The following is a 23,730-nucleotide window of genomic DNA, read 5'->3' as shown; positions in this document are numbered from 1 at the left end:
GCTCTTCATTGGTGAGCAATGAGGCAAATTTGGCAAGGGATAGGGTGTCTATGGAGGTCACAGTTGGATGTTATTGGGGATGAATACTGTCTTACAATTTCTATTGCTGTGAAGAGATACCATGACCACAGCAGCTCTTATAAGGAAAACATTTAATTGGGGTGGTTTGCCTACAGTTCAGAGGTTCAGTCCATTATCGTCATGGCAGGAAGAATGGTGGCATGTAGGCAGACATGGTGCCGGAGCTGTAACTGAGAGTTCTACATCTTGCAGGCAACAGGAAGTCAACTGAGATACTGGGTGGTATCCTGAGTACAGGAAACTTCAAAGCCCACCCCCACCATGACACACTTTCTCCAGTAAGACCACACCTATTCCAACAAGGCCACACCTCCTAATAGGGCCACCTCCTATGAGATTATGGGGGCCAATTACATTCAAACTACAACAGGTAACAATAAAGAAAAGGGAAAACTCTAATAGGAACCTGGGTCTTTGGCTTTGTGATTTGGACAGTTAATGTAAAGGCTATTCACCTACCAAACCCCTTCCACCTCACGCCATCCTCCACAAAATGGCTGAATATTTAAGAAGGCTGGTTGGTTCCATTCAGATATATGGAGTCTGAAAAGCTGAACAAAAAACAAAAAACAAAACAAAACAAAAAACAGGTGTGAGCTTTCCAGAAGTCTTAGGAAAGAGATGAAGTGAAGGCACTGGGGAATCTGAGGTTTCTTCATTTTCTACCGTCTACTGTACCCTCTCTACCCTCACCTTTAAACTAGACATGAATATCAAGATGAAAAGACAAGGCACAGTCTAAAAAATGTCAATACAATGATCATAGTAATTAGTACACGAATGTATGTGTACACATATATGGGTGGGTGTATTCAGTAATAGGAGAGTGTATCAGTCTATTTTTCACTACTATCATGAAATACCTAGGGAAATCTACCTTATCAAGCAAAGACACCGATTAAACACCACAGCTGTGGATTCTCTAAGTCTCAACAGCGTAGTTCAGACTCTTACAAGGGCCCCTTTGGCTTCATCTCATCATGGTGGGGGCCCCCTCATTCATTCTAAATGCACTGGAATTCAACCACACAATCTCTACCCTAAAGACATAATTCACACTAATTACTTCTCGAAGATTCCACCTCTAAGAGCCTTAGTGGTTTTAGGTTTCTGCTCTCTCATAACACTGTTAGCATAAGACTTTGGGGATTAAACTCCTGTGTTATTGGGAAAGGAGCTATATTTGAGTGACAACATTTAGACATAAGCAGAATTGGGAATGTGAAAAGAAGTAATTGGAGACAGCAAATAAAAATACAAGAAAAGGGGCTGGAGAGATGGCTCAGCCGTTAAAGGCTAGGCTCACAACCAAAAAAATACAAGAAAAGAAAGAAATGTCAAAAGAAAATCACAGACAAAGTAAGATTCTCCAATGACCAAGCATATGCTATATACAGTTGATGCAGATAGTCACAAAAGGCTGAGGCTAGAAAGGTAAATTGTGTCATTGGGCACTGGAAGGGGAATCAGGTAACATGATTTAAACTCTGTGACAGTGGTTTCACAGACTGTGGCATGCATAAATGGGGTACCTCAGTTAAACCTGAAGCTGAGGCTGCAAGCAGTGTTCCCGAGTGTGTAGTATCTGCACTGAGTGTGGGACAGCACATGTCCAAAAAGTGGGGACCGGAGTCTGGGAGTGCAGACAACCACAACACACAGCAGGGATGCTGCAGATGTGCCCAGTGTTGTCATGGAGAGCTGAATGCGCACTTCTGGAATGGAGTTTCAGCAGCTTCCTCTCAAGAGTCCACTGGGTTTGCATGAGGAAGGACCATGAACAGGGGACACATTGGAGATGATGCAAAGACAGCCACTTAAAACCAGAATAACAGCCAAGAACTTGACAAGGAAATGTCGCTGGACCACTTTCCCTCTAGTTGAAGAGGGAGGCCTATCAAGTGTTGTTAGGCCATGTGCAACAGAGATCAGTTCTAGCTAATTGAAGTCAAAGGGGAGTTTATTGGAAGAATACCAGGAGCTCCAAATGCTAATGTGGAAAGTGAAGACTGCAGACAGACAGGAAAGAACACAGCAAATCCAGAGGGCAGGGAGCCAGATGGGGCGGATGGATGCCTATGCAAAGAGGATGAACACTGGTCCTTCTTCCTGATGCTCAAGATTCCAAAGACAGGGTAGAGCATCCAGGTCCCCGGAGTTGGTCCAGATACCATCCCTGTGTCCAGGTCCTCTGTGCTAATTAGTTTTTTGGTTGATTGGTTATGGTTTTGGTTTTTGTTTTGCTTTGCTTTGTTTTTGTCAACTTGACACAAGCAAGGGAGGTAACCTCAATTAAGAAAATGTTTCCATCAGATTGGCCTGTAGGCAAGTCTGCAGGGCATCTTCCTGATTAATGATTGACATGGGCAGATCCAGCCCCCTGTAGGTAGTCTACCACTGGGCAGGTAGTCCTGTGTTGTGTAAGGAAGCAAGCTGAGCAGTCAGCTTCATTCCTCCATGGTCTCTGCTTCAGTTCCTGCCTCTAGGTTCCTGCCGGGCTTGAGTATCTTATGTGGTTTCCCTCAGTGATTGGCCATTGTTGGGACATGTAAGCCAAATAAATCCTTTCTTTCATGAGTTGTTTTTCATGGTATTTATCACAGCAATAGAAAGCAAAACAGGATAGCCTTTAATGGAGAAGCCACCCCATGGCAGGAAGAAATATCTCCCTCTAAGGATATCAAGAATTCATTGTGAATGATGTGTACATGAAGTGTGTTCTGCTGCTATGATAAAATATGCCAACAAGAGCAACCTAGGGGAGAAAGGGTTTATTTTATCTTACAATTCCAGGTTACAGTCCATCACTGTGGGAAATCACAGGCAGGAACATTGGACAGCAGCCATATCACATCCATAGTCAAGAACAGGCAGAAATAGCCCAGCAGTGGTGGTGCACAACTTTTATCTCAGCACTTGGGGAGGCAGAGGCAGGTGGATTTCTATGAGTTCAAGACTAGCCTGGTCTATAGAGCAAGTTCCAGGACAGTCAGGGATACACAAAAGAAACCCTGTCTTAAAACAAAAAAACAAAAAGAAAAAGAGGAGGAAGATGAGGAGAAGGAGGAAGAGGAAGAAGAGGAGGAAGAGGAGGAAGAGAGAAATAATGCACGCATGCTCACTTGTCTACTTGTTTGATTGTGCCCAGCCTGATTTCTCTATATTGTTCAGGAACCCCTCCCTATGCATGAAGCTGCCCACAGTGGGCTGGATCTCCCCAAGTCTGTCTGTTTAATTAAGACAGTCCCCCACAGACATATACATAGGTCAGCCCAATGCCAACAATCCCTCACTGAGACTCTTGGGGTGATTCTAAGTTGAGCCAAGTTGACAGTGAAAGCTAACCATCACAGAATGGATATAGTCACTACAGAGGCCGACCATAGAGTCTGCCCTGGAAAGTCAGCAGGAGTGAAGAGAAGGGAAAAATGTAGACTGAGTTGAAACCTGTCAGACGCTTAGCCATAGAGAGCAACAGGACTATAAAGGAGCGTTACTACAGTCAGGTGCACATGGGATGGAAAACCCCTGACAGTCTGTTGTGGGGAAGAATCCAGAAAGAGGGAGAGAGTGGAAATCTTGGTGTGGAAGTACAGTGTACTGAGGGGATGGGAAGGCAGAGTACAAATCTGGGATGGGGCTTTATAAGCTTACGAGGGGTGACATTGATTTCCCTGAGCCTGCAGAGCAGAATAGATGTGGTCACACTTGAATGAATGTAGCCAAGCATAGCACACAGTCTCAGGATGGTACTGTCTCCAGGAACATCAGTTTACACAGTAACAAAATGAACACATCTGAGAGGCTGGAGGAAGTTGGGCAAAAAGATATTTTAAAAAGGGCTGGGCTGCAGCACCACTTTGAGATCTTTGGCAGCAGTTAACTCTGCAGCTCACACACGATTGAGCCTGTATGATAATGAGTATTCAGAGATGGGTAATGCCTTGGGGGCACTCACCAACCTAAGACAGAGCACCTGTGTGGCCTGGGCAGGCGTCTCCATGACGGGTAAGGTGACCTGCTGACATCCCATGCAACCTAAGTCAGAAACTCATTTATTAGTAAAAGGGGGACCTGTAGGGCCCTGGCCCCCATTTTGGATAACTGTTGCCTTGCTTGCTGACCTTGACCTTGATATCCTCCCTATGCTAATTCCCTCCCGGGTTTCACCCTCCTGAATGCTTAAGGGAAGTTCCTTGTCTATGTATCCTGCATAATGGGCATTAGCAGATTAGATGCAAGATGGTAAAACATCTGTAGCGAACTTCTGCTTTCCAGGGTTCTCCCATTGTGCTGTAAGCCTGTATTCAAGACCTCCTCCCTCCTTCAATAAACAACATTTGGCATTTAAATAAAAAAGGGCTGGGCAGAGGGGTGTGTGCAGCAGGGCCCTGCCTTCCCTTGTCCTGAGGAGACAAAGAAGAGGAGGAGGAAGAAGAAGATCTAAGCAAGACTGGGTGTGATGGCAGCCAGAGGCAGGTAGTGGGATTCTGTGACCACCAACAGTCAACCTGCCTTAGTACCAGAGTGTGCACTCCATCATGGCAGATGAGGCATGATGTCTGTTGGCAGAAGCTGTCTGTCCTGTTGGCAGAATGTGAAGTGCTTGCCCATATCTGGACAGATCAGAATATAGAGACAGAGATGAGGCAAGAAGTGTAGCCTGGCTAGAAACCTCAACTCCTACCCCCTAGAGGCCGCCTTCCTCCAGCTAGGGCCCTCCTTCCAGGATTCCACAATCTCCCAAAACACAGCTGCCAGCTGGGGACCAAATACTCATATACATGAGCCATGGGAAGCGTTTTATATCCAAACTATATCAAGTAGGGTATGATTGCGGGTCCAAAGTAAAAAAAAAAAAAAAAAAAAAAACATTTGAAGACCAAGAGGGAACCAACAGATGTTCATCTCTGAGCTTTAGTTTCATATCCTTGAAGTGAAAAGAAATTGACCAACTCTAAAATACTGTCCTTGGATGTAGACTTCTTTTTATTTGTGGTTTCCATTCAGACTAAGAAGATCCCCCTGAATAACAAACATGCCCATGTATTTCTCCACACAACCCCACAGCACTCACTAGGTCTCTCCTAGTACCAGCAACAGGAGGGAAAGTCTGGGGTCCGAACCCTTAAAACAATTCAGTCCAAAGACACAATGAGGGGAGAGGAAGCCACCCCTGCTTCTCCCATGCTTTACATGGAAATTATGTGGGAGTTCTGGCATGGAATGTTCCAGTATAACTGTTGTCCCAGTGAGACAAGCCCTGTCCGTGATGGAGCTGTATTTTAATTTATTTGGACCATAGAAGATGGTCTGTCTCAGATTTGTAAACCTTCTTCTAAAAATGATTTGATCTGGTAATATAAACTCTTACCTTGGGAGATGTTCCTGTCACAAGCCCTCGATTGCTAGTCATGAGAAGCCACTGCTTCATCATGCAGCACAGCAAAGCCATCCCCCCTTCCAAGCACACCCCCTTTCTTTACTCAGAGGTCCCACAGAATCACAGCCGCTTCCGGGGGGCGGGGGGTGCTAGAGAAAATGCTGAGCCTTTGGAGAACTTCCTGACCACTTACCAAGGACACACACACACCATGGAGACTTGGGCATCAGGAAGAAGTCTCTTCCCGGTGCACAAAAAATACAGGTGTGTCTTGTTGTTTAATCTAAAATGTACAATCCTTGGAGAACTGTCACCTCGTGTCCCATTAGACCAGTTAGAGTAGAAAATCTGTGTACTTGAAAGGCAAACGGTAGTGAAAAGGAAGAAATTGATACGATTATAAAACTTTATTGGACAAGGAAACTCTAGATTAGCTACGAAGTTGGAAAGCTTTGAGAACTGTGAAAGAAAAACAAACACACTTATACAAAGCAAAGAGCAAACCACAAAAACTATCCTTGGATCTAACCAAAGCCTTATCAAGTGTTTTAAATCGACCTCAAATCATAAGGTTTTTATAATATATTTATTATCTGGAATGCTAGTCCTAACTTTTATAAATATTACTCTGATATAATTCTTTCAAATAAATAGATACACAAATAATCTATTTACACTCACAAGCACACATTTTAACAGCTTGCAAAATCCCAGGGCATGATAAAAAGTTCCTCATAAATATGTGCACATACACACCCACATATACATCCTCCTAACTATGTACATATGCACACATACATGCAGTCACATAAACGAACACACACACATGCATGCATGCACATAAGATGCCCGTGCAGGCGCCTGCACCCACACACCGTGACCTCGGTGTCTGAAGTGCTCTTTACCTTTTGGGGAATGGCAAACCTCCGTCTGCTCTGCATGCAGGCCACGGTCTGAGTTGAAGAGAGCGTTAATGAATCTCCTGTAAGGATCGGTCTCATGTCTTCTCCTCATTCCTCCTGTGTTTCTGCCTTGTCAGTGCTGGGGACCTAAACCACTCAGAGCTTCCGAGCATGTCTCCCATTGGGCCTTCTCCCTGCCCTGCGTGTGAGTAGTGACAGTACAGGAACAGTGACAGTTCAGACCACATAGATGACATTTGTCACTACAATGGAGCTGAAAAAGTCCTATAGTATTGTGTGTGTGTGTTGCATGTATGTGTCCACGCGGGCGTCTGCATGGCCAGAGGTCAACACTGGGCATCTTCCTTGATTGCCCCCCATCTTTCTTTTGAGACAGGGTTTCCCACTGAACTACAGCTCAGTAATTTGGCCAGCCTGACTGGCCAGTGGGCTCTAGAGATTTGCATTTCTCTGTGCAACAACCCGCAACCCCAGCACCCCAGTCATACATGCCTTCATGGGCCTCTTTATGTGGGTGCTAGACTCCGAACTCAGTTTTGATGTTTGCACTTGACTGACTGCGCCGTCTCTGCAGATCCTAGCCTGGTATTTCACCCTTTCCTTTTCTTTACAAAGATATGTTCATATGCACAAATGATTTTCATTGTGTCACAGATGCCTAGGGCACTCCAAGGACACTGTGACCTATGAGCAATAGGCCAGGTGAGAATATAGCCCAGGTGAGCCGCAGCCTCTACTGTCGCCATTCATGTGGTCACACAATGGTAAAATCACCTAAGGGCTTCTCACAGTGTCCCTCTGTTCCCCCAGTTTAAGTAACAGATGGCTGTGTTAGGTGACCTCTGGCCTGCTGTAGGCCAAAAGATAGAAGAGACAATCTTTAAGATATTTACAATCCAATTATGGTGGTGATACACACAGCCATACTAAGCCATGTGACCCCTCCTACACACACACACACACACACACACACACACACACACACACACACACACACACACACACACACACCAGCCACAGGCTTCTGCGTGGATGGCCAGGTGATTTCTTCCATGAATCCAAAAGACTGGACCCACTGAAAGAAGTCAACTCTGTTAAGGGGAGAGTGTAAGCTAATATAAAAAGCATGTTTCATGGAGGGGGAGTTTCCATTCACTGCTTCCTCTCATGGACCTCTCCTTCATTGGAACACCCTACATTTAAAGTCACGTGTGTTTATATACCGGAACCCTTAAGGATATGAGTGACGTCTGCGGCCCCTGTATTTGACGTGAGAGAAATACATCTGCATTTCGCCTACCTGATTAACCCTTTTGTGGTGAGTTCTCAGCAATCCAGCCTAACCCCTTACATCCCTTTAAATTTTTTTTTTTTTCTCAAACACCAATGAATTACAAATTGAACTTCAGAGATGGTTCCCGACAGGCCAACACCTTTCTACCAGACACTTCTCATGATGCCACCCTGGCAGGATATTGCCAGATCAAAACACATCTGCGGGTCTGAATAACAAATGTTTCTTGCTATTCAGGTCTCAAGCGGGCTCCCAGGTAGTGGCAGGCTGAATACAGACCAGCTCTGTGACAAGCTCTTGCCCAGTCATTGGCTCCTTATCTGTTTACCACCTTTCGACCAGCCTGGGCTGTGTCCTCTCTCAGCTGATTCTGCCTCCTCTCCCTTTGTCTGCTCGAGTCTAAAGATCCATGTACATAGTCGTCCTTGACTGTAAAGGGCCTGACAGGTTAGCAGGGCCGTGCATATAGCAGATGGATGCATGTTCCTGGAACAAATGCATCACAGCCCGAGAGCTTTTATAACCAACTAAAATCCACTCCTATCTGCTCAGACACAGCTACATTTTCCTGACTCCACCATTGCACACAATATGGGAAGTGTCCAAGCCCCAGTGTCCCCAAACTCCTGGTCACATGATTACCCCATCAAACACTTCGGCAACACCCATCCTTCAACAGCTGGCTGACAGGTAGCGAATGGTGTGCTCACTCCAAGGCAGGATCCTTTCTCTCTTCTCTGCTTTCCATCACTACTTACATCATCCAAGCCCTTGCCCTGCTTTTCTCCTAAGGCTTAGGGTTATCTGGCCAAGTAAATACAAGAGTAAGCCGGCACCTCCCAAGAGGGTGGGATCAGAGAGGCAGGGTTAGGTGGCGAACAGTTTGATGGTCTCTCTGTAACAAAGTGGCAAAACAACAGTATCTCTAGTTACCCTGTGCATAGGACAAATAAGGCAGCAATTCAGAAGGCTACAGGCAAGGAGAATCCATTGCCTTTAAACTTTTCTCTGGCATTATCTGCCCTGTGTGTAAGACCGGGTAGGGACAACAGCTTATGGCCTAAGCTACTACCCATTTCTCTGAGACCGAGTTCCCAGGCATGCCATTGATATACAACCCATTCAACTCCCTTCCACCTGACAGGAAGATCATATAAGGTCTTCCCTGGAGTACAGACTTGTAAACCTCGGGATCAAGGAGGGTGCATGGAGCGATGTTATTTAAGCATGTTAGGTCATTGCTGGATTATAGAAATACCCTGGTTATATTAGTTATGAGTATAGGAAACAGACAAACTGCATGCCAGGATTTCAGGATTATTTACTGGGTGTTACTGTAAAGAAGCTCAGGAAAGGCCAAGATGGTGATTTGGTTGCAATTCCATCTGCAGAGGGGCTATGAAGAGTCCCTACTTCAAAACTAGATGCTGGATTTGTACCTATGAGCTTTGGCTGGGGAATTGCATGCCTCAGGACAGGCCACTGACCACATACATGCATGCAAAGGAATTAGGCAACTTCAAGATGCTGTGAATACAGCAATGCATTCCTGCATTCCACGCTTCTCAAATACACACTTTTTACCCCAATGCCGTCAGAAGCAGCTGGCCATCATGAACTTGGACTTTGCCTTTACCATCAAAGGATCCCACCCTTCCAGGCCCCATCAAAGACTTGAAACCACATGGGCTTCCTGGAGATGTCTTCTGCCAATTCCCTCCATCTACATCACCTTTCCCTCCTCATGGAAACAGCACCCTTTCTTGTTGGATGCACTAATGATATAGTCCACTCTGGGAAGCTCCAGATTCCCTCCTCTAGAATTAACACTCATTCTTCTGAACTTCCCATTGCAGTTTCATTCAGAAATTTTTACCAGACATTCAAGTGTACCAATCCTGTTCTAAGTACCTTAAAAGACCAGTATTCATGGCAACATTTCCATTACTGTCCTTCTACAGATGGAAAGATGGAACCTCTAAGAGGTTAAATAACTTGCCCCACATCACAGCTAGCAATTGAAGGTTGGCTTTTAATAGTGCCACCCTAAGGGATGTGCTTTTGATCACTCACACATGCCTCGTGATCTGCCTCAAGTTAGATTTGCTGATTGTGCATGTCTTTTCATAAAGGTTACAATCATAGTGTGTTTCTCTGTATTCCTGAAAGACCTAGACAGAGTTCCGCTTGTAACTGATGTTAGGACTATCCAAATGATGAGCAGGACAACCTGGAAACTCTATGTCCTAGGCTAACGCATTGGCTCTTGCTACGTTGCAACCACAAAGTTGAAATGCAGATCCCTCAAGCCTTTCGCACCTACCTGTCAATCAGTTCCAAGTTAGGTATTTGTAAAGTATGGATGGTGATCTGTACCTTGCAGAATTAGTGTAAGGGGGCATGCACTCCTAGAAGGAACTAGGAGCATAGAGACAAGCCTGGGCCCTTGCAAATAATTTTCCTCCCTAAGCCTCCATGTGAGAATACAGTGATGAGAACATCTCACCCGAAGCAGTGAGGGCTGTATGTCCGGAAGCTGCAGGGACCTTGCAAATGAGGGTTTGCAAACTATCTTTGTAACTCCAGCTGTTTGCTTTAAATTGCCTCCCCAGAACACAGATGCTGTTTCCTAATTCCCATTTAAGAGTTGGGTGTATTTCAACCACCACATGATCTAGTATCCACCAGCACGTATGGAAAGAACCAGAATGGGCCTATGACTCACACAAGGCCATGAATCTAAAATATGACATTAAGATAAAGACTATGAGAAAAAAAAATCCCTTTTTCCTCAAGAGATTTGCCATGTGCCACTCTTGGATCTTTTATATGCTAATAGTGCTGCTATTGCTCAAGGGTGTCTAGGATGCTTCATTAAGGTGTAACTGTCAGAGTGTGTGGCCTGTTTTTACTGCTCTTGGTGATGGTGAGCTCCCTCCTTGGCCAGGACTTGAACATGGGGAATTGCTAAATGCCAGAGCCTCCTTTCTTGAACAGGTACAGAACAGAGCAGTCTGAATGAGTGTGTCTCTTGAGAGCCTGCTGAAGTCGGCTTAGGCCTGCTTTCTGGATCCATAGTCAACTGAATGAAGTAGAAGGGAAGAGACAGAAAACCGGAGGCCATGAGCGGGGTCACACCGGCTGTACACAGTAGCCTAGAGAGATGAAAAGGAAACTTCTCTGTGTTATGAAGCTCTTTCCCCAAACTAAAACTATGCCGTCCTCCAGGAGCACTTGATTACCATCTATTCCGCAAGTCTTCATGAGTTTTGCCTGAAGGAGTGTCCCACCACCCAGTCATATGAATCGGGTCTGGGAGGAAGAAGCCAGTCAGGTCCCTTATACACAGCCTTGTTAGTATTGATGTATGTGAAATGTTTTAGGAAGAGTGGTGATCAGATGAAACTTACACATAAATGTATATAGCAATGATCTTAGCTGGGCCTACTGGTTCCTGCCTGTGATCCCAGCACCCAGAAGCAAGAGATCAAGAGGTCATAAATTTGAGGTCAGCCTGAACTACATGACAAGCAAGCTCTAACACAACTTGGACTATAGTGCATGACTGTCTCAGTTAGGATTTTCTATTGCTATGAAGAGACACCTTAACCACGGCAACTCTTATAAAGGAAAACATTTCACGGAGGTGGCAGCTTACAGTTCAGAGGTTTAGTCCGTTGTGATCATGGCAGGGAACCTGGTGGTATGTACACAGACTTGGTGCTGGAGAAGTAGCTGAGAGTCCTACATCTTGTAGGCAACTGGAAGCCAACTGAATGTCACAGGAGCGAAGCTAGAGCAAAAGATACCTCAAAGCTCCCACCCACACAGTGACGCACGTCCTCCAACAAGACCACACCTACTCCAACCAGGCCACACCTCCTATTAGTGCCACTCCCTATGAGCTTACGGGGGCCAATTACATTCAAACTCCCACATTCCACTCCCTGGCCCCCATAAGTTTGTAAATAATATCATAATGCAAAATGTATTTAGTCCAACTTCATAAGTCCCCATAGTCTATCACAGTCTCAACAATGTTTAAAAGTCCAAAGTTCAAAGTGTCTTCTGAGAATCACGCAATCTCTTAACTGTAATCCCTATAAAATCGAAAAAAGAAAAACATTATATGCTTCCAACATATCATGGCACAGGATACACATTATCATTCCAAACTGGGAAGGGAACATAGTGAGGAAACACTGGACCAAAGCAAGACTGAAAGCCAGCTGGGCAAACTCCAAACTCTGCATCTCATCTCCATGTCTGATGTCAAAACTCAGAGTTAGGTTCTTCAGATCCCCGATTCCTTTCAGCTTTGTTGACTGCAACACACTTCTTTCACCTGGCCTGGTTCCACTCCCTGTTAGCAGCTCTCCTCAGCAGGTAACCCACGACTCTGGCATCATTGATATCTTGGGATCTCCAAGGCAACCCAGGCTTCAACTTCACAGCTTCATGCAATGGCCTTTCTAATAGGCCTTCATTCAGGAACACCCCTGACACATGCCTGACCTCATTGGCTTCTCTTTGGCATAGAGACAAATTCCATAACTCATTTCTTCTGTACTTGACTCTGAAGCCAGAACCACATGGCTGAAGCTGCCAAGTTCTGCTTGGCCCCCTCATTCAATTCCATCTTCACCAGCTTTCTGTTTTGGATTGGTACCTTCACTGCCTAAACTTGACTGTCCTTGGACTCACTCTGTAGACCAGGCTGGCCTCAAACTTAGAGATCCACCTGCCTCTGCCTTCCCAGTGTGGGATTAAAGGCGTGTACCACCACACTAGCCCTAAGGTTTTTTTTTAGTTCCCTTTCACAAGTTGGAAACTTAGATGAGTGGAGTCTTGCCCTGAGGTTACCACTCCCTTTATTCCATTTCTTAATCTGTTTATCTCCTTGAACACAGGACTTAGTTCCATTCCACTTCCTTGTGCTCTTTTTCTCCTCAAAACTTACATTTTGTAATTTACCCTGCTCAGCTTGTTCCTTTTCATTATAAATCATCCATACCTTCTAATAGTGCCACTCGCTATGAGATTATGGGGGCCAATTACATTCAAACTACCACAATGACCTTGCCTCAAAAAAAAAAAAAAAAAAGAGAAGAGAAGGAGAGAGAGAAGGGAGAAGAGACTGTATATTAGGCATGAAAAAATCTCCTTAGAGTTATGAGCAGAAATTAGCACCTCAAGATCCATGGAAAAAGTCAGCAATGGCTTCAGAGCACACTCTCCAAGCACACCTCTTCATCTGCCTCACATAGATGGGGCAGCTAAAGCCACTTCAGACTTCCTGCTTCGCATCTGCTCCTGAAGCTGAAACCTAGCAACCAAAGAGCCATGTGCTCCCTGAGGTCTACCCTCCCACACATCTCTACAGCTGGACTCAGGGCCTGGCCCACCCAGGGAGTTCATTACCTGCCCTGGCCCTGGAAGGAACTAGAAGCATAGAGACAAGCCTGGGCCCTTGCAAATCATTTTCCTCCCTAAGCCTCCATGTGAGAATACAGTGATGAGAACATCTCACCCAAAGCAGTGAGGGCTGTGTGTCCGGAAGCTGCAGGGACCTTGCAAATGAGGGTTTGCAAACTATCTTTGTAACTCCAGCTGTTTGCTTTAAATTGCCTCCCCAGCACCCAGACGCTGTTTCCTAATTCCCATTGGAAGTGTGTCGAAACCATACAGTAGGAGACTGGAATGCCAACCTCCCTCCTCTGTGTCGTCTTATTTCTGGGGAGCACAGTTTGCAGAAAAGAATAAAAGCAGCATGGACGCCTGTCTTCATGCTCCTTCCCCCATCACAAAATAAAAATGACAGTTGTAGTCTGTTCAAGACTTCTCCCCTTCTCTTCCTAAGCATCCTGTTTTCTCTTTCCAGATGCCACAAACTCCTGTTGTCATCTAGGGTCTAGGTTATAAACTTATTGCTGAAGAACGAGGATTATCATTTTTGAGATCTTGTAATCAACTTGACACAGATTTTTTTTTTTTTATCTCATTGCATCTGATGACTTCCAGACCCATCTACACTTGGGAGGCATCTAGGAAGCTTCATGAGATTTGGATGCTTCTGTCCCACCACAGAAGTTGAGAAATAGCCTGGAATGTGACCTGGGCTTTGGGGTCTCTTTAAATCCACTCCCAGCTGATCCGAACGTGTGAGCAAATTTGAGAACCACTAACTTCACCTTGGGACATTCTGGGACAGGAATTGTCACCACCCCTTTTTGACAGATGGAGAACCTGAGGTTGCATAAGCAAGTTGCAGGGCCTTCTTTCAACTCCTATCAGCCAGGTTCTACAGTGTGGTTGAGTTGCAGAAATTCTTTCTGGTCGGTATGGGATACAGGCCAGGGAGCTTGTTGGGAATGCCAGTTCTCCAGACCCTCAGAATTTGTTAAGAATCGCTGCAAGGAGTTCTGATATGTGCTGGAGTTTAGAACTCTTAGTGAGGCCGTGTCAGGATGCGTTCAAGGTCAAGATGATGAACTCCCAGGCTCAGAAGCTGTGGCTCAACCCCTCTCCCCCCAAGTGATGTTAAGACCTTAATAAACATGGGATTATCATGGATGATGAGTTAAAAATTACTTTAAAACTTCTTCCAGGAAGTTCAAGATCCTCCCATTATACTGCTTTCTGTGTTTTAAGTTAGTGAGTTTTAAAGCCAGAGTTGACCACCCCTTGGGAGCAGGGACCGCTGCATCTGTTCCTGCAGACCTGAGCAAGCAGTGGAGCCCCATACTCTTTGCTTGATTAATGACCTGATGGAACCCAAATAGGGCACCAAAGTAATCAGAGAATCCTGGAAGTGGCCTCATTTCCAGGCTGGAGGCTGTTGCCATACATGATGAAGATGTGTGGGAGGCAGAGACTCTGCTAGACACGGAGCAAGTGCCCTCAAGCTGCAGGAGACAGCTGGCTTGGCACAGGATCAGATGGAGGAGCATCCAGTTGTGTGGGGCCAGGGCTCCAGCAGGTGTTTCCAAAGCCTTGGCTTCAACATCTCTTGCCTGTAGAGTTAGAGCCAAGGGGTAGCTACAAGCCCCACATGCTGCAGACACACAAAATCTTCATCTCTAATGAAACATGCTTTCCTTCCTGTTCCTGTTTCTTTAAGCAAAATAATAACTTGACACAGGTCCAAGCAGTTGAAATGATACTGAGAGGAACTCAATTTAGAAGGATTTTTAGGAGGCTGAAACAGATGTGGCAAACCATTTCAAGATACTCTGGGAGATGAGTTGGGGAGGACTGGATTCGAAATGGTCCCTCTGCCTTTTCTGAACCCGCCCCGACAAGTGCTGGCATGCGAGATGTGAGGTGCCCTAGACACTTTCTAGAAGGAAGCACTTCCATGCTTCTGTTGTCTTAATTGCCTCTGGATGGGAGCATCCAAGTGGCTCTGGGCCAACTCCGGACAGTGCATATCAGAGGCCACTGTCCTGTGTTTCGAGAGCAGCCGCACCTGTTCACCACCAGTGTGAGTGCAACAGGGGCCCTTGACTTGGAGCTCCCCCACATGAGCTGGACATAATCTAACCTAGAGGTTCCTGCCACCTGCCTACACAGGGAGGCATCCTGCTGCATCCCATTTGCAGAGATGCAGACCTCTGGAAAACTGTGCAGTAGAACTAGGTCAGATTTTAGATGCAATCTGAACTGGCACATGGGAACCATCCAGAAGAGAAACTCTGGACCCTCAGTCCCTGCTGGCAGGTTTTAGCTCTTTGACCCCAAGACATTGAAGGCCCCATGTTCATATTTGTTAAAAATGCCCAGTTGGAGAAGGAAAGGAATCTAAAATAGATGAATAGAGATGAATAGGCAACCATACATCAAACTGCTTTACACCTATTACACTTGTAGTCTGTCAACTATGATACACCAGATAAGGGGTTTTTATTAGGTAGAAGATCCCTGGTATAACACAAGTTACAGGTGCATCTGTGTGTGTGTGGGGGGGTGTATATGTGTGGGGGGGGGGGGGTGTTCTTGTTCTATTATACTTTCCACAGGGGAAAAAAAACTTTTTAGTTGTATTGAATTGAGTTACTCCATGTTAAAAGTATGCATGCATACTGTATTTGTAGTTCTATCCACTACCTTCTGCTTGCATGATTGACGTCACAGAAAGGGCAAAGCAAGGCCTTCAGCACAGAGGAGAGTCCAGTGTGTGCTGGATAAGCATCCCTGTTGTGGACGTTCTATAAATGAAATTGTGGTCACCTTCAAGTTAAATCCCTCTACATAACACACCGTCTGATCAGACGGACTTTGCATCTAAAAAGAAGTCGGATCTCTTTTAATCTTGGCTATTTTAGGTATTGCTTGGGTATTTGTGATGGATATTTCTGAGATCCTGTAGATCCACCCTTTAATAATGCCACAGATAGCATTTCCAGGCTAAAGGCTGTGCAGGGAGATTCCCAAAGGGGACTGAGAACATCGTGAGATCAAATCCATCTTTGCCCTGTGCTTCACCTGCCTCAAACTCTGCTTTATAGATTATCAACTAAGGTTAGTAAGGATTATCTTGCAGAAAGTTTCCAGAGTTTAGAGGCAGCTAGAGCACTGGCCAGCCACGAGCCACACTACAAACATTAGTGTGGCAGGGATGTTTGCCACGCTAAAAGGGTCTTCTCAGCCCATCATTCTTTCTGAAAATGTTCCCTGTCTGGGATTTTCCTCCTCACGCAGATCTTATGCCTGTCCTCATGAGATACAGCCCTGTGTGGCCACTGCATATTGATCGTGTACAGAATGTGACCTCCAGGTGCTGCAGGATCCGAGGAATAAGCAAAATACCCCCTTTCCCACTGGCCAGTAATAACCAGGTGCCAAGTTTTGTATGAAGGATCTCATCCTTGCTACCAAATATGCTCCTTGGGAATCAAAGGGAGTTCACATCTTTGGAGAAAAGACTGGGGGAAGGGGAAGGGGTGCCTCTAACATGTGCCTTAAAGAATAGGAATTATCACCTGGAAAGAAAGAGATAGGAGAGGACATTCTAAACAGAAAGGATGGTTTTGGATCACAGAGTCTATTGGGGGATTAAGGTAAATGTATGTCCTTGAACATAAAATAGAAAATAAAAATGACAGTTGTAGATTGGACTGGAAATGCAAGTGATGGGCAATTTTTTAAAGCCACTTACACCCCAGACGAGAGAACATGTCGTCACTCTCAGAGACGGTGCTGGAAAGCAACAATCTTACAATAGCACAAGTCAGAGTGTTGGGGTGGGGGCAGTGCTCCACTCAGGAGGCGGCTTCTGGATCTTGCCTGTGTAGAAAGAACATCTGTATCAGATGACCCCGTAGACCACACTGAGATTGTGGCAGGGAAAATAGAAAGAACAGAAATTATGTCTGGGAGGTGTTTCAAAGATGTGATGGAATTTTGCACAGCCCTAAAGAAAAATGAAATCATTGCATTTGCAAGGAGCTCATCATGTTAAGTGTTAAGTGAGCCAGACTCAGAAAGACAAATTCCATGTTTTCTCATCTATGTGGAACTTAGATTTGTAATCATACATGTGTATATATATATATATATATATATATATATATATATATATATATATATATATATATATATATATATATATATATATATTGGGGGAGACTAGAAAGGAGTCAGGAAGAGGAAGAGGAGGAGATCATAAAGGAGGCAGGAAACAGAGAGGGCAATGGGATCGATGTAATAAGAAAGCAGAGTGGAGCCAGGCGGTGGTGGCGCATGCCTTTAATCCCAGCACTGGGGAGGCAGAGCCAGGCGGATCTTTGGAGTTCGAGGCCAGCCTGGGCTACAGAGCGAGATCCAGGAAAGGCACAAAGCTACACAGAGAAACCCTGTCTCAAAAAACCAAAAAAGAAAGAAAGCAGAGTGGGCACTCACTGGGAGGAAGAAAGAACCAGCTCCCAAGCAAGAGGGAATATGGAGGAGGGATGCATGTGGACAAAACATAAAGACACACATGTATGACTGTAAACAACAGTGACAAGAAACTGAGTCTGAGGTAGAATTAGTTACAAAGCTACTGTTCCTCTCTGGGCAGAGTCATTTTATCTTTAGAATTGAATCAGGTTTTCTGCTCAGTCCTCCCCCAAAGCCCTGAGTCACTTTCTGAAACTTAAGCTTCAAAGAGACTAAACTATGCAAACTTCCCCTTGTGGGTTCTTTTTCCAGACCGTTTCCTGAGTAGCAACGACGGGAAATGGATGCTTACTATAACGGGATAATAACTACATTCTGTTAACTTTAGACCATGTCCCTACATTTCAGTCTTCCCATGACTTCACTTCACTTGCTTTTGGAACCGAGGAATGAGGGGAGCAGAGGATGTTGAGAACAGTGACTGACAGACTTGCTTTGGAGTTCACGGCTAACGCGGGCCGGCGTGCACACTTATCCCTGTAAACCATAGTATGACCCCTTCATTGCAGGCACTAAATGAAAACCTAAACCCGTCATTCCCCTTGTGTTTCCTGAAGGTGAAATGCTGCAAATACTGGCCAGATGACACCGAGATCTACAAAGACATTAAAGTGACTCTGATAGACACCGAGCTGCTGGCAGAATATGTGATAAGAACATTTGCTGTGGAAAAGGTAAGTGGGAAAGCCGGAGCGAGCAGCAGACCCAGATGCAGGTAGTCTCCGGTAGTTTCCCCAGACCGCATCTCACCCTCCGATTCTCTAACAGCTCCGCTCCATCCGCAACGTAAACCATTCCCATTTCACAGCCGTCTGTTCCTTTGCGACTAAACACGAAGACGGTATCTGCCGCGCTGTTTTCATTTTTAACACGGATGATCTTTGTCTCTGCCCTTTTCTCTTTCTCGATTCATCAATCAGAGTTTATTGAATTTAGATAAATGCCCTTGGAGCTTGATGAGTCTCTTCCTGTGTTGAATGTCCACTTGGGTTCTCCAGGACTGCGTTGGCCTAAGTGCCGAGGCAGACAGAGGTCCTAACAGCTCTTGGAATAAATACCTCACTCCCTTCAGGCTTTCTCGGGTCCAAGTTCAAAAGAGACTAAAGGGTTCTCTGAGAGGCAGTGATCTCCCTGGAAGCCCACCCGAGGGAGCTCCATCAGTCACCGGCAAATCCTGCATGAGCCAGCATCTTTCTTCATCTCTCGCTCCACTTGGGTCTCAGCCCTGGGTGAATGCCGCGCATTGGTTCTGTCCCACCTCATCCCACACGCATGGATAGGGCTGCTTCTCTGGGAAGCGCTGTAGGGCGTAACAGGGAATCTCCTTATTCCCCCCTCTTTCTGCTGACATAGGGAGGGGCCGGAGGTGAAGCAAACTGCAGTCCGTCCAGAGAAGTGCCACAGGTACGCTGTGGGGAAGGTGGAGGTGCCGTGACGGAGAGACATTCTTCCCCTCAGAGGCCCCACAGGCTTTGCTGTCCAGAGCCCATTCTCCAGGGCTCAGCCCTGCCCAGCTGCTGCGCTGGGCTTACCAATTTGTCCTGACTGTGTTCTGCTCTCACTCACCAAGTGGCAGCAGACGCCTTAGAGCGCTGGGTGATGCCAGACTGACGGGCGCTTGGCTCCTGGCCCCTCTCCTGATTCTGTGTTGTCGCTGCATCTTAAATGCCCTTTTTAGAGTAACAAGGGGATCTCTGGGAAATAAGGAAAGCACGTTTGTCTGATTCACACTGATGACTGGAACCGTCGCTCCTAGTTTGAAAACCCAAATTTATGACAGCCTCGCAAAGCTGAGAAGGCTGTAGTTTATTTTAATCTGTTTCTCATACTGTTTAGCTTCTTTTTCCTATAAGCTGTCCTTTAAAAAAATAAATAAGCAAGAGGGAGCCTTGGAGACTTCAAAGAATGTGAAGTTCTGGTTGACTCAGTTCCTCGAGTTCTAAACCTCACACTTTGATGTCGATGTTTTTCCTTCTCAGGCAAGACTGTGCAAGAAAAAGCACTTGCAGGATTTTTGTATGGCTCTTGGCAAGAACACTCATGAATATCCGCATTAAAACAGCAATAAAAGACCCTCGATATTTTTTCCCTAAGCCACTGCTTAAACATGAAGTTCTTTGAACAATAGTCAGCTCTCTAACAAGCTGAAAATGCATCCTGGTTGCTACCGGGAGGGTGGGTGGGTGGGTTTCTTTGCTCTGTTTTTAACCTTTTGCTGCCTCTGCTAAATTCCCAGCTGCATAGACATGTCCCTCCGACACCCAGTTATTTCAGTCCTGAGGCACCAGGGCAGAGATGGTGCAGGGAGGGGAAGGGAGAGGAGCTTGCAAAAGCGTTGGGAGAATCAAAATGGAGTGTTAATGACTTTCTGACTGGGCACTGGGAGTCTTGAAGAAAACCCTGTCGTTTAACTCCTGGGGAACACTTCCAGGACTTTAAAACTTTGTCATTAAAAAGGGAAAGAAAAGCAAGTGGTTAGCTGTGGGCTTTAGGTTTCTGCAATTCTATTTTGACATCAGGATGTATGTAACAAGAGACGTAAGGGTGAAAACTAGATTTGGGCGCTGCTACAAAGCCACCAGACAGCAGTAGCCTGGAGTAGATGAATTCCTCGTTTGCATCTAATGGTCCCCTCTTTTGTCCCACATATCTAATTGTTTTGTGTAGCATACGATACCTGTCATGTCAGGAAGGCGACTCTGAGGCCCCCACAGACCTAGACGTTGTCTGCTTTGGCAGAATGGAAGCTGGAAGTGGCCACTGTATCCTCTGTGCCTACGAGACACCCTGAGACTTAGAGAAAACAAGAGGAGTAAGATGCCCTGTCTTAAAGACAGACACACACTTCACGATTCAGCCCATCATTCCAGACATAAAATAAGCCCCCTTTGGGATAAGCACAATCCCTCTTCCCATTATACTGAATCAAAACATTAATGATTTATACTTTTTTTTTTACAGCATTAATGCATTTCCAATGAAAACTAAAGAAATAATGTAATTAACATCCAGCTGGGAAATACTTAGGCTATGATTGCTGATTGTTCCTGTTTCCCCAGGAGAACCTGTCTTTCATATACCAGAAGGAATGTTGTATCAGACGCAATTTCCTTCACTAATCTTGACAGTCATGAGCAGATTAGAAAGTGGGAGTTCATTGTGGGAACGGGTTTTCTGGATTCTCGAAGCTAACGTGTACCTTGCTGTGACAATGAGCAATAAAGACAGGAGTTGGGAGCCCATCTCATGACGGATGTCACTCTGGGACTGAAGTTGAGCAGAGGAAAATCTCATCCCCCATCCCTTGGAGGACATGAGCAATTATTGCCAAAGCTGTCCTGGTTCATGGGATGCCTGCCATCAGATTAGGACCACCACTGGCCAAATCATTGTGCTTAATTCCAGGGGAGCGAGCTCTCTAAGGGTTGGAAGAGGGCGGTGGCTTGACTATCTTCTGATGGGGTCTGTAGAGCTAGCCAAATGTTATTGTTTTTCAATGGTGAGGAAATTTGGCCTTTAACTACCTAGTACCATTATTCTGGGCCCCCGGAACCTGTTCAATTCATCTGCACTGTGAGGCCTATATGCTTGCTTCTTTACTATTCAAACTCTAGTAAACCATGGGATTTTCACAGAAAATAGAGCTTTGGCATTAGGTGTATCATTATATGAAAGATACACTAACCCATTGATAGCAAATAGCAAATGAGTCTTATTTTAAATTATGGACTCACATCTCCTACCCTTAACCAGCCCATCATAATACAGAGTTTATTCTTCATTCACTAAACATTGATGAATGGTTGGTAGAGAATCTGGTAAGGTCCAGGCATGTTCATCTGTAAGATGTAATAAAATCAAAGCCAAGTCCAGATGTGGGAAAACCATAGAGCCAGTGGATCCCAGGTTTACTTGTAGCCTTGGTTTTTAAAGTAATTTTTGTTTTTCAAACAGACTTTGGGGCTTGGAGATGCTCACTGGGTAAGAAGGTTTTCTGTGAAAGCAAGACGACCTGAGTTCAGATCCCCAGCCTCCACACAAACGTGTGGGCCTGTAACCTCAGTGTTGAGAGAACAGAGACAGACAGATCGGGGAGCTCATTGGCCATCCAAAGAAACTGAACCATGGAGGTTTGGGTTCAGTGAGAGACCCTGTCTCAAAAGAGGAGAGTGAGCAATAGAGGAAAATACACAATGTCCTTGTCTGACCTCTATGTATGTGTGCCTTTGCACGTGTGTGAATTGCTAGCTGCACACTCATGTGCACATATTATACCACATGGTGACTTACAACTGTCCTTAGCTCCAATTCCAGGAGACCCAGTGAGCAACAGGCATGCATGCAGTGCGCTCATATGCATTCAGGCAAAACACTCATACACATAAAAATAAATCTTTCTTTTAAAAAAAAAAAAAAAGAAGAGCAAATTGAAAGCCAAAAAATAAGCATGATGTCTCTTCCCACCCCACGCCCCCTTCAGTCAGTTCAGGATCAGGCAGTGTCCCGTCTTCAACCCCATTGGTCAAGTAGAAGATTCCAGTCAAAGGCCTTCTTGACCCTCACGTTTTCTGACACACCTGCTTCCACAGAGGAAATAGCCACTTGAGACAGGATAAGGCACCTTCATATTTCTATTAGCTCTGGCACCTCAGCACTTCAAGTATTTACAATCACAGAACTGCTGGTGTTTGAATGAATGGGCTACATATTTGCTTAAAATAAAAAGAGAAACCTAGCTGAGCCACAGATGAAAACAGATATGCTGGTCTGTCTGTTTGGAAAGGAATTCTCGTTTATTCTTTCAGCAAACATTTTCTAAGCGTTGGTGGTGTGTGTGCTCCATGTGAGTACCTGGAGCCAGGACAGGGGTCTTAACATTCCAGTAGCTGCGAGGGAACAGCATTTACTACAATCTGCTTTGTAAGAAAGGACATTTGAAGAACTAAAAAGACCCATTCATCTCCAGGAATTGCATGTGTAAATTAGCATGTCCCCAAACATCACCTCCCCTTTCACACCTATAAACAGCTCTGCATCATATGCCTTCCAGATTGGGTGTTAGAGCTACAAATGACCTTCTTCCCCAGGGGGTCGGTTGTTTCCAACCCTAGGCTTGCTTAGGGGTGATTTGTGTTCCGGCTTACTCTTGTTTCTCATTTCTTTTCCTCTGTTCCCCTTCCTGCCCTGGCTGCTGACCGTGGAGTACAGAGAGGCATTCATGAGATCCGAGAGATAAGACAGTTTCACTTCACTGGCTGGCCCGATCATGGGGTCCCCTACCACGCCACCGGTCTGCTTGGATTTGTCCGGCAGGTCAAATCCAAGAGCCCACCTAATGCAGGCCCCTTGGTGGTACACTGCAGGTAAGCAGAGCTCCTGGTACCTCCTCACAGATGCTCCATGAACCGGTAGTGTGTATGGGGTTTCATGGAGAGGGTGATGAAAATGTTCTAGTTTACCCAGAACTGGATAAAGTTGATAGTTGTGTCACATTTCAAATGTGCCTAATGCTTAAACCAGACACCTCTTAGTGTCTAATGACTTTGAGGAGCAGGAGCATCGTGGTGGTCCATTCCCTTTGCTGACGGATCCCTCTTTCCATGCAGTGCTGGGGCAGGAAGGACCGGCTGCTTCATAGTCATTGATATCATGTTGGACATGGCAGAAAGGGAAGGTGTGGTGGACATCTACAACTGTGTCAGAGAGCTCCGGTCCAGGAGAGTCAACATGGTGCAGACAGAGGTACTGCAGCTGCCCTTTATCCCGAGGCTTAGTCCCCAATCTGTCTTGTACACCCACCTCCTTGGGCAAAAGAAGCTTGCCGACTGTTTCTACCAAATACCCTAGGAGAAAATTTCTGTACCTGCCAACTCCTGATTCCTCCAGGCCTCCTCCCTCCCCTGTCTCCTCCCTCTCTCCCCTGCTTCCTCCCTCCCCTGCTTTCTCCCTCCATCCGTCCTTTTGTCTGTTCTTTCAAAAACAAACAAAAAAGGACTTTTCAAGTTACAGATTCCGGTGCCAAGAGTGTCCCAGGTACTGGGATCTGTAGCCATCAACCTAAATTCACACAGTTGTCTGTGCCAAGGGACTCCAAAGAGTCTCTACATTAA

The 23,730-nt window shown here is 45.5% G+C and overlaps 1 protein-coding gene across 9 annotated transcripts in view; it reads left to right on the top strand.

The window, feature by feature from the left end:
- Ptprm (protein tyrosine phosphatase receptor type M) overlaps nucleotides 1-23,730 on the top strand; it is a 706,714-nt gene that overhangs the window by 656,672 nt on the left and 26,312 nt on the right. For 5 of the 9 annotated variants that reach the window (XM_076549820.1, XM_076549818.1, XM_042259953.2 and 2 more), the window contains 4 exons: nucleotides 18,178-18,294; nucleotides 18,974-19,024; nucleotides 22,829-22,983; nucleotides 23,227-23,362. In XM_076549820.1, the coding sequence (XP_076405935.1) occupies nucleotides 18,178-18,294; nucleotides 18,974-19,024; nucleotides 22,829-22,983; nucleotides 23,227-23,362 (459 nt within the window). The remainder of the gene's footprint in view (nucleotides 1-18,177; nucleotides 18,295-18,973; nucleotides 19,025-22,828; nucleotides 22,984-23,226; nucleotides 23,363-23,730) is intronic. The other 4 variants (XM_042259959.2, XM_076549821.1, XM_042259957.2 and 1 more) reach the window with 1 other exon arrangement.

This window comes from Peromyscus maniculatus, chromosome 13 (assembly GCF_049852395.1).
Source record: "Peromyscus maniculatus bairdii isolate BWxNUB_F1_BW_parent chromosome 13, HU_Pman_BW_mat_3.1, whole genome shotgun sequence".
NCBI lineage: Eukaryota > Metazoa > Chordata > Mammalia > Rodentia > Cricetidae > Peromyscus > Peromyscus maniculatus.
Note: the sequence above shows the minus strand (reverse complement) of the source record. Positions and strands in the feature narration are given on the sequence as shown.